The sequence below is a fragment of the Canis aureus genome, chromosome 32 (assembly GCF_053574225.1).
Source record: "Canis aureus isolate CA01 chromosome 32, VMU_Caureus_v.1.0, whole genome shotgun sequence".
Lineage (NCBI taxonomy): Eukaryota > Metazoa > Chordata > Mammalia > Carnivora > Canidae > Canis > Canis aureus.
In genome coordinates, this window is record NC_135642.1 from 22,064,387 (window position 1) to 22,076,670 (window position 12,284).

Genomic DNA, 12,284 nt, shown 5'->3' on the forward strand with positions numbered 1-12,284 from the left:
GCTATAAACTGCACCATCATGACAACATAGCACAGATTGGGCCATGGTGACATAAGTAGTCATTCACAACCCAGATAATCACACCACCCACTACCCACCACGCACAGTGCGATATATATATAACACACTGTTTTTCAATTACAATGTCATGAACACTTCATAATCCTTTAACAATAATTCCTTTCACTGGAGGGTATTATGCTGAGTGAAGTAAGCCAGTCGGAGAAGGACAAACATTATATGTTCTCATTCATTTGGGGAATATAAATAATAGTGAAAGGGAATATAAGGGAAGGGGGAAGAAATGTGTGGGAAATATCAGAAAGGGAGACAGAACGTAAAGACTCCTAACTCTGGGAAATGAACTAGAGGTGGTGGAAGGGGAGGAGGGCGGGGGGTGGGAGTGAATGGGTGACGGGCACTGGGGGTTATTCTGTATGTTAGTAAATTGAACACCAATAAAAAAAAAAAACAATAATTCCTTTCAAAAACTTTGTAGTTTACAGACTGAAATAAATGATCTACACTATTTTGAAAAGATCCTCAAGTTATCATAAAAGATAACGTTAGGGGATCCCTGGGTGGCGCAGCGGTTTAGCGCCTGCCTTTGGCCCAGGGCGCGATCCTGGAGACCCGGGATCGAATTCCACGTCGCGCTCCCGGTGCATGGAGCCTGCTTCTCCCTCTGCCTATGTCTCTGCCTCTCTCTCTCTTTCTCTCTGTGACTATCATAAATAAATAAAAATTAAAAAAAAAAAAAGATAACGTTAGCTAAAAACCACTGTCTAGCTGCAAGACAGTCTTTCTTTCTACACTGGCCATGACTGTTCCTTCTAAACATACACACACCCTCCAAAGCAAGCACTCTGCTAGAAAAGAAACATACTACAAAGAAAAGCCTCCCAGAGGAGAAGTCACAGGACCTCCATTCCAGTCCTGGCTGGTCCCCTTTTTAGTCATCTGACCCAGAACTAAAGTTTTTCATCTGATTGCTATAAAATCAAATGGTACACTCTATGTAAAGGAGCTCTACTTTTGTGGGTTTTTTTTTTATTTTTAATATACGAATGTAGGCATTCAAATAATTGTTAGTTGATACTAGAGTACTTAAAAACAGCTTGTTCTCAATTTTTTTAAGCAAATCTGTTCTTCGTAGGGTTCAGAAGGTCATTTCTAGTTCACAGTGAAACTATAACTGGATCAGTGCACTCAAAACTAAAATATTAAAATGAGATGGTGAGCAGCATGACTCTGTAAATGCCAAAAGGCCAAAATAATCAGAATCATAGGCAAGTATCCTAAACCAGGTAAATTTTGAGTCATATTTGGGAAAACAAAAAGCAAGGATTCTTGTGTTGCAACATAAAAATGTAGGATATGGAGCGCCTGGGTGGCTCAGTTGTTCAAGCATCTGATTCTTGATTTCAGTTCAGGTCATGATCTCAGGGTTGTGACATGAAGCCCAAACACATTTGACTCCACACTCAGTGGGGAGTTTGCTTTTCTCGCTCTCTCTCTCTGGCCATCCCCACACTTCTTTCTCTCTTTTAAATAAATATTTTTTTAAATGTATGGTAGAGTAAGATAATTAGTAGGTCTATCCTTTAAAATGTAAAATAGAGTAAGATGATTAGGTCTATAGCAGAAGGGCAAGATGAGGAGTACTTATAATCAAAAATAAAGTCAAAGATGGAAGAAGAATATCTGACAAGCTTAAATTTCATAACACATCTATTAGGAACTTAATATTCTTAAGCCAAAAAATGCGGTACGGTGAAATGGTGTCTGAGAAAAATTATTCCAGTAGCTGTGTGGAAGATTAACCGATCAGAGAGGAGTATGAGGAAAACCAGTTTAGAAGTGTTTATATTAACACAATTTAGGTTCTACAGTCAGGCGGTAACTAAGGTGAAGAGGGATAAATTTGATAGACACTGCAGAGAGTCAGTCATCCTTAGTGATAGGTTGAATTAAGGAGGTGGTTAGACTTGAAAATGATTTCAAGGACCACTGGTCATGGGTGGCCTACAGCATAACCACACCTGCGCAATGCTAAGAGTTCCTGCACTGGCTCTTCCAGACCGCATCTGAACTCGTTTAGTTCTATTCACCCTTCCTACAATGAGACACTGCTCAAGTTTAGATGGAAACACAAAACTACTACCACCAGAATAGCGCGGAAATATCCCATAACCCAAGGTTCCAGACTTCTTGATGGAGGAAGCCTACTCCTCTAAGCTCGGGAACTTCCTCTTCACCTATACAACTGGGCATCAGGGGAATTTCTTCTATGCCCCAAATTGCCTCTATACACCTGAAGTCGAAGCTCAATTCTATATGGATTTTTAGGTCACATGGACACAAAACACAGATGACACCATTGATAGGGTCATGTGTAACAATATAAGTCAGGCAAATTAGATCCTTAAAGGTTCATTCTAAACTGAAACAAAGCCAAGTTGATTACATTTAAAAATTAAAACGGCCAAAAGCAATCTAGTGGGGTTATTTTTAATGTATCATAATGATAGACAAATTCAGTTCCAGAATGCACTGTGCTACATAATGATTCTGCAGTTTTGCTGGACCTTTTCTTATTTCTGCAGCTTTCAAAACACGCTGTTGGGAAGAAGACATCAGACCAAAGTGTTTTATTTGTCTAAAAAGCGTATCATTATGCTATTTCCAATTCTATCAAGCACAAGTCATCAATAACAATGTGTATTTAATCAAGATCCTAGTGCCTACAGTGCCTTCTAAGGGGGACCCTGTATAAATTTCATACGGAAAAGGAACTCACGTTGCTCCAAGGGAGTCTATCTATGGATAAAAAGAATCTCTAGGGCTTAGTTTGAATTAGCTATACTAACGACATCCATTCTCCAAAAGCACTGATCCGTCCAAGCTCATTGAGAAAACATGTCTTTTTCATGGAGATCTGAAAGAGGTTCTAACACGTTACTGTTTACACACACTTTACTCGTACAAACAACAAGAACAAAAACAGTTATAAAATTTTTGCATTGCCTTAGTTTAAAAACAAACCAGCCTACCTCGCAAACGGATTAAACATTACCTAGGAAGGTCACCAAACTGTGATCTCGTGATAATTAGCTTTCCAGGCCACTGTCACTCGAAGCCTTCCATTTAGACTTTTCGGGGGGCAAAGAATGAAATGTTCTATTTCCTTGCTGGAACTAAGACTCTGCATGTCAGGAAATGAAGAAGGTCGGGCCGCCTGGGGCTTAAAGCCACAGGCTCGGGCGCTCCTCGCTGCCCTACACGGCGGGCAGAGGGAGCCAGGTGCAGCATCGCCTCCCTGCTCCGAGACGAGACCAAGTCCTCGCCTCCACGCCCAGAGCAGGTGCGAAACGGACACTCCGGGGTTTCGGCGACTGCAACCATCTTCCTGCACCGCAGACCCGGGGGCCGCCCTAGGAGAGGAACCTTCTAGTCCAGTCCCCCCCGGGGCCCGTTTGCTGAGGACGGACGGTGCGGTGGATTCCTAATCCTTCTCCCTGAAGGGTAATTTCCTACAGCAGCCGCAGGACTCGCAGTCCCACGCCCGCTTCCCCCTCCCCCGAAACAGGGCTGCAAAGGGGGCGCAGGTAGGGCCCGCCAACACCGCACAGCCTCCCCGGAGAGGCGTGGGCCGGGACAGCGGATCTCGGCCCCCGGTCCCCCCCCCCCCCCCCCGCGAGCTCCCGGACGCCGCTCACCGTGAAGGGGACATCCCCGACGCTGCCCACGGAGTAGCAGTTGTCTCCAGGGTTGACAGCCCCGGTGAGGACCTGATGCAGATGCATCTCCGGAGCCCGGGCCGGCAGGGACCGCGCGAGAGGAGCGACGAGCCCCGCGCCGGACCGCGAGAGCGCCTCCCCCTCCGCCTCCCTCGGGACCCACCCCGCGGCGGCTCCGGCTTAACGCCTCGCCCCCCTCTCGCCGTCCCCCTTCCCCGTCCCTGCCATGGGAAGCTCGTCGACCGCTGCCGCCGCCCGGATCGCCGCTCGCTAGCGGAAATGCCCGGATGCTCCCACTGCCTGCTGCACCGGCGCACAACTGCGGGAGGAGCGCAAGGGTGCGTGTGAGGCGGGGGGGGCGGGGGGACGGGGTAGCGCGTGAGCCGGGAGCGTGCTGGAGAGGACGCTCCGCCCGAGGGAGAAGGGCGGTGCGCGCGCCCACCCTCGAGGGAAGCTACGGGAGACTGGGAGGGCAAACCCCTCCTCCAGCCGCTGAGCTCTTAGCTCAGTCCTGCTCCCCGCCCCGCGTTTGCGCGTGCGCGCGCAGTGGTTTCCAGGGCAATTGCGCGCGCCGCGTGGACCCTGTCCCGGGATTGCGCGCGCAGACGTGCGGGAGTTCCTCGGGGCCTCGGGGCTGCGGCCGGCGGGGGCGGGGCGGGGCCGGGCCCCGGCAGGGCCCTGGGGGTGCGCCTCGGTTCCCGCTGGCCGAGGGTTTGACCCACTCCCGAGGACACCGCGCGACGGTCAGGGCAGTGGACCTCAGGAGGACGCCAGTCACCGGGAAATTCCGTCTCGGAAGCTCTGAGATCCCCGTAGGGCCTCAGTACGCCAGGTATTTTATTTTACATAAACAATAAAGGCATCTTCCAACTATTTGGAGAAGCCGTACTCCCCTGACCGCAAATTATTTTGCTTCCACCTTTTGTCACGGATGTTCTAGATAGCGAAAGGAAGCCCTAGAGACAGGTGACTCCCCTAGACTCTTTTTCATGAGTGATGTCATGGATTCGCAGAATCGTCTCATTTTTCCAGACTGTACGCTGAACTGTCGGTGGGTTGGGATGCAAGACTCAGATCCCGGCTCCAGGTAAATCCATCACCAATTTTTGAACCTCTACTGCGTAGAAATCACTAGGGTAAGGGAATAGAAGGGATTCCAAGACCCAACTGTCTAAAAAACCAGGCAGGACGCCAAAAGTGTGATTGAGACTTCAGATGGGCAAGAAACTGCATTCAAATGGGGGAAATGGCAGGAGCTAAGGCTTCAAGGTATAAAATGACAGAATGCGTTAGGGAACAAAGATTAATGTTTGGAGCAAATGCTACATAGAGTAGGGAAAGGAAAAGATGCTTAGCAAGATAAAGGTATCCAAGAGGTAGCCTGTGGCCTGCCTGAACAAGGAGAGTCTTGACTGTTCCTGAAGAAGTTTAGATTTCATCCTGCATGCAGTGGGGACTCCATCAAATGTTTCTGAGCAGAAACGTCTACAATCAGAGCTGCTTCAGGAAGATGACTTTGTACCACTGTGAAAGGTAATTAGAAGAATGGGGAAGATAGGAGGCACAGGCCTGCCAGAGATTGGTAGTATGTTCCTGGAAGAGAGAAGGAGTCCAAGATTAATTTCCAAAGACCTAGGACATTTTCATTTTTGTTTAGTGCTATAACCTCCCCCAAGTCACCCAGGCTAGAAACCACAGAGCTACTTTTGGCTCCTTCCTCTCCTGCCCAAATCTAAGAGTCACTTATCAAGGTCCCTCATTCATGACCCTGAGCATTCCCCCATGCTATTTACTTTCATTCCAGACCTCACCATTCTCATTTAATTGCCGTAATGGCTTCCTAACTAGTTTGACTGCCTTCCATCTCTGCTCTCTGGCACACTGCAGTTGGAGAAATCTTTTTTAAGGAAAAAATTCCCCCACTTATAATCCCCTCTCCTTAGAGGTTGAAGTCTAAACTCCTTAGTTTGGCAGACAGACCCATGCATTCTGACTTCTGTGGAGTCCAATGTTTTATCTCAGAATGTTCCCCCCACACCCCCTATTCTCCAGCCTCACTGAGCTATTCGCCATTTCCAGAGCGTACTATATTGTTTTATGCTTCCTTGTCTTGGTTCATGCTCTCTGCTCTCTCTGGAATGCCCTTCCTCCTCTTATTGACCTGGTAAACCACAATTTAGTTTAAAAATCACCTATTCAATAAAGCCTTCCTTATCCACCCCCAAATACCTCAAGGCTTCTTCCTCTTGAAACACACATATCACTTACTGTTTTGTGTCTGTTTCTTCCTCTAGAGTCTTAGATATTTTATGTCAGGATCACAGTCTTATTTTCTCTGTTTTGCAGCACCTGAATCATAGCACAGTTGGCCCGTGAACAATGCAGGGGTTAGGGAAGTCAACCCCCAGTGCAGTAAAAAATCCCTGTATTACTTTTGACTCTCCCAAAACTTAACTACTAATAGCGTACTGCTGACAGGAAGCCTTACAGATAATAAAAAACAGTCAATTAACATATATTTTGTATGTTATATGTATTACAATAAAGTAAGCTAGAAAAAAGGAGGTTAAACTCATAAGCAAGAGAAAACACATTTACAGTATTGAACTGTATTTATCAAAAAAAAGTCCATGTATAAGTGGACCTGTACACTTCAAACCCATGTTGATTAAGGGTCAACTGTACTTTATTCACTGAAATACAAGGTTTGAATGTGAATAAAAGCATCCAATCTTGCAAGAAAAATTTATGGCGGAAATAAATACCTTTCATTATACATGTATATATTTGTGAAAGTACTTAAAAGATTTTACAGTGGTTTTGTGGAGGGAAGTATTACATGCTCATGTTAATATAGTATACAATGTACAGTACATTAAGTTCTAGGAAATCACAGGTTTTGTATATTTATATATTATAATCACAAATAAAGGTACTAAGTCACATAGCTAAAAAAAATAGTGAAAACATAACAGACAACAAAACACACAAAAAAATATTCGGTAAATGGAGCCCCACCTTTATGTGAAGTATCATGAAGGCAAATATTGGTGCTACATCTTGGTACTAGCAACAGAAAAGCATGCCACATATCAAATAAATTTTTGAGAATTCTTATATATGTATAGCACATATCAGTAAAAATTGGTATAAAGCAATCAAGGTTAAATACAACAAATTTAAATAAATTTCTTTTATAAGATATTTAGTACATGTGGACAAACAATACATGTAGACAACACTTCAGTAAAAACTGGAAACATGCAGCAAAATAATAAATTTGAAAAAATTTCAACATCATGCTCATACTTAAAGGCAAATATCTTACTAAACAATAATACATATTGAAAAACAGAAAAAAAATGGTATATGTGTTATAGAAGCTAGTATTTTAGTGAATAATAGCTGCATAACAAGAAATGAACTTGTTGGCCCAGGGTGTGATCCTGGAGACCCAGGATCAAGTCCCACGTCAGGCTCCCTGCATGGAGCCTGCTTCTCTCTCTGCGTCTCTGCCTCTCTCTCTCTCTGTCTCTCATGAATAAATAAATAAAATCTTAAAAAAATAAAAATATAAATATTTTCCAAGCTTTAAAACCATTGCTACTTCTGGATTCTAGATGAATCTCTTAATCTTCAACCTTCACGACATTAGAAACTGAGTAAAGACCATCATCAAACAATAAATTATACTCCTATTATCAAGGCTTTATTAACTCGCTATTATTTAAAGCATTTCACAATTGGCTCTTGTCTTACAGCATTCCATGAAGTTTTGACTCATTCCACAGTTGTAAAATTGTAAGCCTCTTCCTTCTTCCATTTGGTCTCAACTCAAAATCTGGAGCCTGCATCTACTTGTTCCTCTCTTCCCTCCTGAATTATTTATATAACTTTAAAAAATTTTTTATTTATCTAGTTGAGACAGACAGACAGACAGAACACTAGCAGAGTGGAGAGGCAGAGGGAGAGAAGCAAACTCCCCTCCAAGCAGGGAACCTAACATGGGCCTTGATCACAGGTCCCCAAGATCATGACCTGAGCAAAAAGCAGACACTTGACTGACTGAGCCACCCAGGAGCCCCATTTGTTTTGGTGGTGGTGGTGGTGGTGGTGGTGGTGGTTGTTGTTGTTGTTGTTGTTGTTTAAGATTTATTTATTTGAGAGAAAGAGCAGGTGTGCACAAGCAGGGAGGAGGTGAGAGGGAGAGAGAGAATGTCAAGCCAACTCTGCACTGAACATGGAACCCAATGCAGGGCTCAATCCCAGGATTCTAAGATCATGACCTGAGCCAAAATCCAGAGTCAGATGCTTTAACTCAACTGAGCCACCCAGGTGCCCCTAAAAGACTTTTTGATAGCAAAATCTAAGTGTGCAACTGGCTAGTTAAGTCTCTTGCAATTACAGCCTAGTCTTTTGTTATCCAAAGTGACCAACCAAATCTCCTTCCAGGCTAATATAGTAAGTTTCCTTAGTAGCCCACCCACCCCATTTTAATTATCCACAATTCATTTCTTCCTCACTTACCCTATCTTCTGTGTAGACCTAAAAATAAAGTGGAGACTTTTTCTTCTGATTTGGAAGTGACCTTCTTTTAAAAAATAGAAAGGTAACAGTTTTGTGTCACTAACAGAACATGCCAATACAACTGTAAAGTATAATTTTTCATGTCCACAAGTTTTAATGTAACAAATGTTGAACCTTTGGGGTTGGGTTTAATGGAACATGGATGTCAGAGGGACTTAGTTTCCCAGCAGTAATTACACACTCATGTGTACTATTTGTCTATTACTGTATAACAAATTACTTCCAAACTTAGTGGCTAACTTCAACAATAGACACACCATTTCTGTGCATCAAGAATTCAGTAGTGACTTCATTGGGAGGTTCTAATTCAGAGTCTCTCAAAATGTCAGCTAGGCACTAAAAAGAAGCTAGACACAAAAGATGATATATTACATGATTCCATTTAGATTAAGTTTTCTGAAAAGGCAAATATGTAGACACAGAAAATACATAGTGAATGCCTGGGGCTGGTAGTGGAAAGGGAAGTAACTGCTAATGGGCATGGCATTTCTTTTGGCATGATGAAAATATTCTAAATTTAGATCATGGTCACAACCGCACAAGTCTGTAAATTTACTAGAAATCATTGAATTGTACACTTAAAATCACTGAATTTTATGGTAAATAAACGGTAATTTTAATAAACCTCTTTTAAAGGAGTGTCAGCCAGAGCTACAGTCACCTGGAGGCTTGACTGAGACTAGAAGACCTTTTTCCAAGATGACACACTGTCATGGCTGGTAAGGTGATCCTAGTGGCTAGTTGGAACCCCCAGTTCCTCACTATGAGGTCCTCTCCATAGAGCTGCATGAGTGTACTCAAGACATACCAGCTTCCCCAAGAGTAAGTGATCAAGGGAGAGATCAAGCTGGACACTGCAATATCTTCATAACCCAACCTCAGAATTCACACACCACTACTTCCACCATATTTTACTGGATACACAGGTTAGCCATAATTTAGGGAGCATATTTCCCAAGAGAATGAGTACCAGGAAATGAGAATCACTGGGGGCCTTCTTGGAGGGTAACTGCCATACCACAGAACTCAAGGATTTTATCTTCATGCGTCAAGGGGCATCATTTTTGTCATTCTCATTCTTACCTACAAAGGTAACTGGAATCTCTACTCATAAATCTGGAGTGCCGTAATGCTCTTTGATATATCTGTTATCAGTTTTTTAATGGTAAACTGTGTGTTTTAAATATTGAATTTTCCAAGTGAGTATGTTTGTTTCAGGAATCTAATACCCATGTTTTTATTTACTCATGTTTTATTTTTTAGGTTCCACATGAGTAAGATCATGTGGTATAAGTCTGATTCTGCTTTTTATTTCTAATATCCATGTCTAAATGTTCCCTCTAGTTCTGGAGACCCCTACAGGTGTCTTACAGATATCTAACACTTTAAGCTGCTGTTTTCTTCAGTTGTTAGTAATGAACACTCTGACTCCTTATTACCAGTTCATTTTGTAGTCTGTTATACTTTTTTTTTTTATTTTTTTTTATTTATTTTTTTTTTTAGTCTGTTATACTAAACTTGAAATGGATGTGATAGCAAGCCTTCATTTTATTTATTTATTTATTTATTTATTTATTTATTTAGAGAGTGTGCAGAGGGGAGGGGTAGAGAGACAGGGAGAGAGAGAATCTCAAGCAGACTCCCTGCTGAGTGCAGAGCCCTAAATGGGGCTCCATCTCACAACCCATAAGACCATGACCTGAGCTGAAACCAAGAGTTGGATGCTTAACTGACTGAACCACTCAAGCACCCTTGCCTTCATTGCTTTTGAGTCATATGCTATAGTGGTAATGTATTTTAATCTAAAATACCAAGGGAATGATCCTATTTCAGTTACCTATTGCTATGTAACAAACTACCCTAAGACTTAGTGGCTTAAAACAATTTATTATTTCTTATGCTCTGTGCATTGGATAAAGAGTTCTGTTGGTTTCACTTGGGCTCACTCATATGGTTGCATTCAGCTGGAGGGGTCACTGGGGTAGAAGGTACAAGATGGCATAATGGCTGGCAATTGATGCTAGTTGTTAGCTGGGGTGCCTTACTTTCCCTCCACGTGGCCTCTCATCATTCCTAAGCTAGACAGACTTCCGTACCAGCCTCAGGCCCAGTGTCAAAGGTAATACGCAGAATTATTTCCACTGTGTTTCTTGGTCAAAACAAGTCACAGGGTCATCACGATTCAAGAAAGAGGGAAATAAATTCCATCTTTCGATGGGAGGAGCAGAAAAGTCATATTGCAGAAGGATATAGGAAGAATTATTGTAGCCATCTGTGCAAACCCTCTTTATCACAGACCCAAACTCTACCTCTGGTCATCTCCATGGCCACCGACTTACTATTTTTGCTTTGTTTGAGTTAAGAATGTACTTATAGGGGACACCTGGGTGGCTCAGTGGTTGAGCATCTGTCTTTGGCTTAGGGCGTGATCCCATAGTCCCAGAGGATCAGTGCCTGAGTCCCTGCATCGGGTTCCCCACAGGGAACCTGCTTCTCCTTCTACCTGTGTCTCTACCCCTCTTTCTGTGTCTTTCATGAATAAATAAATAAAATCTTAAAAAAAAAAAAAAAAGATTGCACTTATAGGATGAAAATGTTTACATATTTATTATGATGCTTGCAGTGTTGTGATTTATAAGAAATATGTATTTGGTCACTCAGAAATATATATTTGGTCTTCATCTGCAGTTCCTGGTCACAGGAACTCCCCAACCCTTGGAATTTCCTATGTATTGAGAGGGGTCGAAGTGTCTTTTGTCATGTTGAGAAGGTGACTTTTGGACCCCACCTAAGGCTGATAGCCTGGGAAGCCAAGCCTGTGATTAGAGGGTTAGAACTTTCAGCCCTACCTCTCCCCATACCACACCTCCAAGGAGGGGGGAGGGGCTTGGGATTGAATGAGCCTATGGCCAATGACTTAGTCAATCATGACTATTAATGAAGCTTCTGTGAAAAACTCAAGAAGGTAGCTTACTGGTCCTTTTTTTGAGAACTCCCATGGTTGGGGAAGCAGAACATTTCTGCGTACCAACAAGCTGAGCCCCAGGCTCCCAGAACACAGATTCTCTCTTGTCTGTGACCTTGCCCTATGTATCTCATCTGTTGATTTGTATCTTTTGTCATATCCTTTAATAAACTGGTAAATGTAAATGTTTCTCTGAATTCTGTTGAGTCCCTCTAACAAATTAATCTGACCTAAGGAGAAGGTCACTGGTACCTTTCATCAGTAGCCAGTTGGTTCAGAAGCACAGGTAACAGCCCGGGGCTTGCAACTGGCATCTGAAGTGGGGAGTGAAGGACAGTCTTTCAGGATAACCCTTAACCTGTAGAATCATCTGATACTATCTCTGGGTAGATAGTGTCAGAATTGAGTTGAATTCTTGGACACCCTGCTGGTGTCTGAGAATTGCTTGATTTTGGCAGGGTGGGGCATTGGAATTGAGTCCAGGAACTCTAAAAGAATGTCCTCTGCTGGAGGCAGCATCAAATTACTGTCTTCCTGGTGACTACCACTCAGAATCTTTGCTATGTAACTCACACCTTAGGCTTTTTAGCTTTTTGTCTCTAATATGGATACACTGAACACAGAGCAATTTTTAGACACTTTTTGTGAGGAAGCAGAGATTAATCCTTATGAATCTTATAAGCAGGTAAATAAGGAAAATTTTGATCTAGTTGGATTCTTTTGTTGCTAGGATCAGAGAAGACTGATCATCTTAGAGGAATTGTAGCAAATGGCTTCTATCTTTGCACTATTTATGATTGTACTGTGAAAAGTAAGATGCTCTACAAATATTACTGATTTTCTTAAATATCAATGTTTAGTGGTTTCATAAACATTTAAATGAGAGCTTGAGAGGGAACTTTTTTTTCAAAATATTTTGTCACTCTAAATAATTATTATGTAATGTAGACTAGATATGACATGAGCTAACCTACCTGCTTATCTTTCCAACT

The 12,284-nt window shown here is 42.7% G+C and overlaps 2 protein-coding genes and 1 long non-coding RNA gene across 6 annotated transcripts in view; 1 reads left to right on the forward strand and 2 right to left on the reverse strand.

The window, feature by feature from the left end:
• Window positions 1-4,187, reverse strand: part of DMXL2 (Dmx like 2) — a 152,715-nt gene extending 148,528 nt beyond the window's left edge. For 2 of the 4 annotated variants that reach the window (XM_077881089.1, XM_077881086.1), the window contains exon 1: window positions 3,720-4,187. In XM_077881089.1, the coding sequence (XP_077737215.1) occupies window positions 3,720-3,806 (87 nt within the window). In that variant the 5' untranslated portion in view covers window positions 3,807-4,187. The remainder of the gene's footprint in view (window positions 1-3,719) is intronic. The other 2 variants (XM_077881088.1, XM_077881085.1) reach the window with 1 other exon arrangement.
• The window catches only part of LOC144303217 (uncharacterized), a 51,520-nt gene continuing 42,352 nt past the window's right edge, over window positions 3,117-12,284 (forward strand). The window contains exons 1-3 of the mRNA XM_077881113.1: window positions 3,117-4,572; window positions 4,773-4,827; window positions 8,964-9,046. Of these exons, the coding sequence (XP_077737239.1) occupies window positions 4,028-4,572; window positions 4,773-4,827; window positions 8,964-9,046 (683 nt within the window). The 5' untranslated portion in view covers window positions 3,117-4,027. The remainder of the gene's footprint in view (window positions 4,573-4,772; window positions 4,828-8,963; window positions 9,047-12,284) is intronic.
• On the reverse strand, window positions 4,949-6,918 carry LOC144303220 (uncharacterized). Its single transcript, XR_013370259.1, has 3 exons — window positions 6,759-6,918; window positions 6,009-6,089; window positions 4,949-5,333 (listed from the first exon to the last, which is right to left on the reverse strand). It is a non-coding gene; the product is annotated as an uncharacterized LOC144303220 (long non-coding RNA).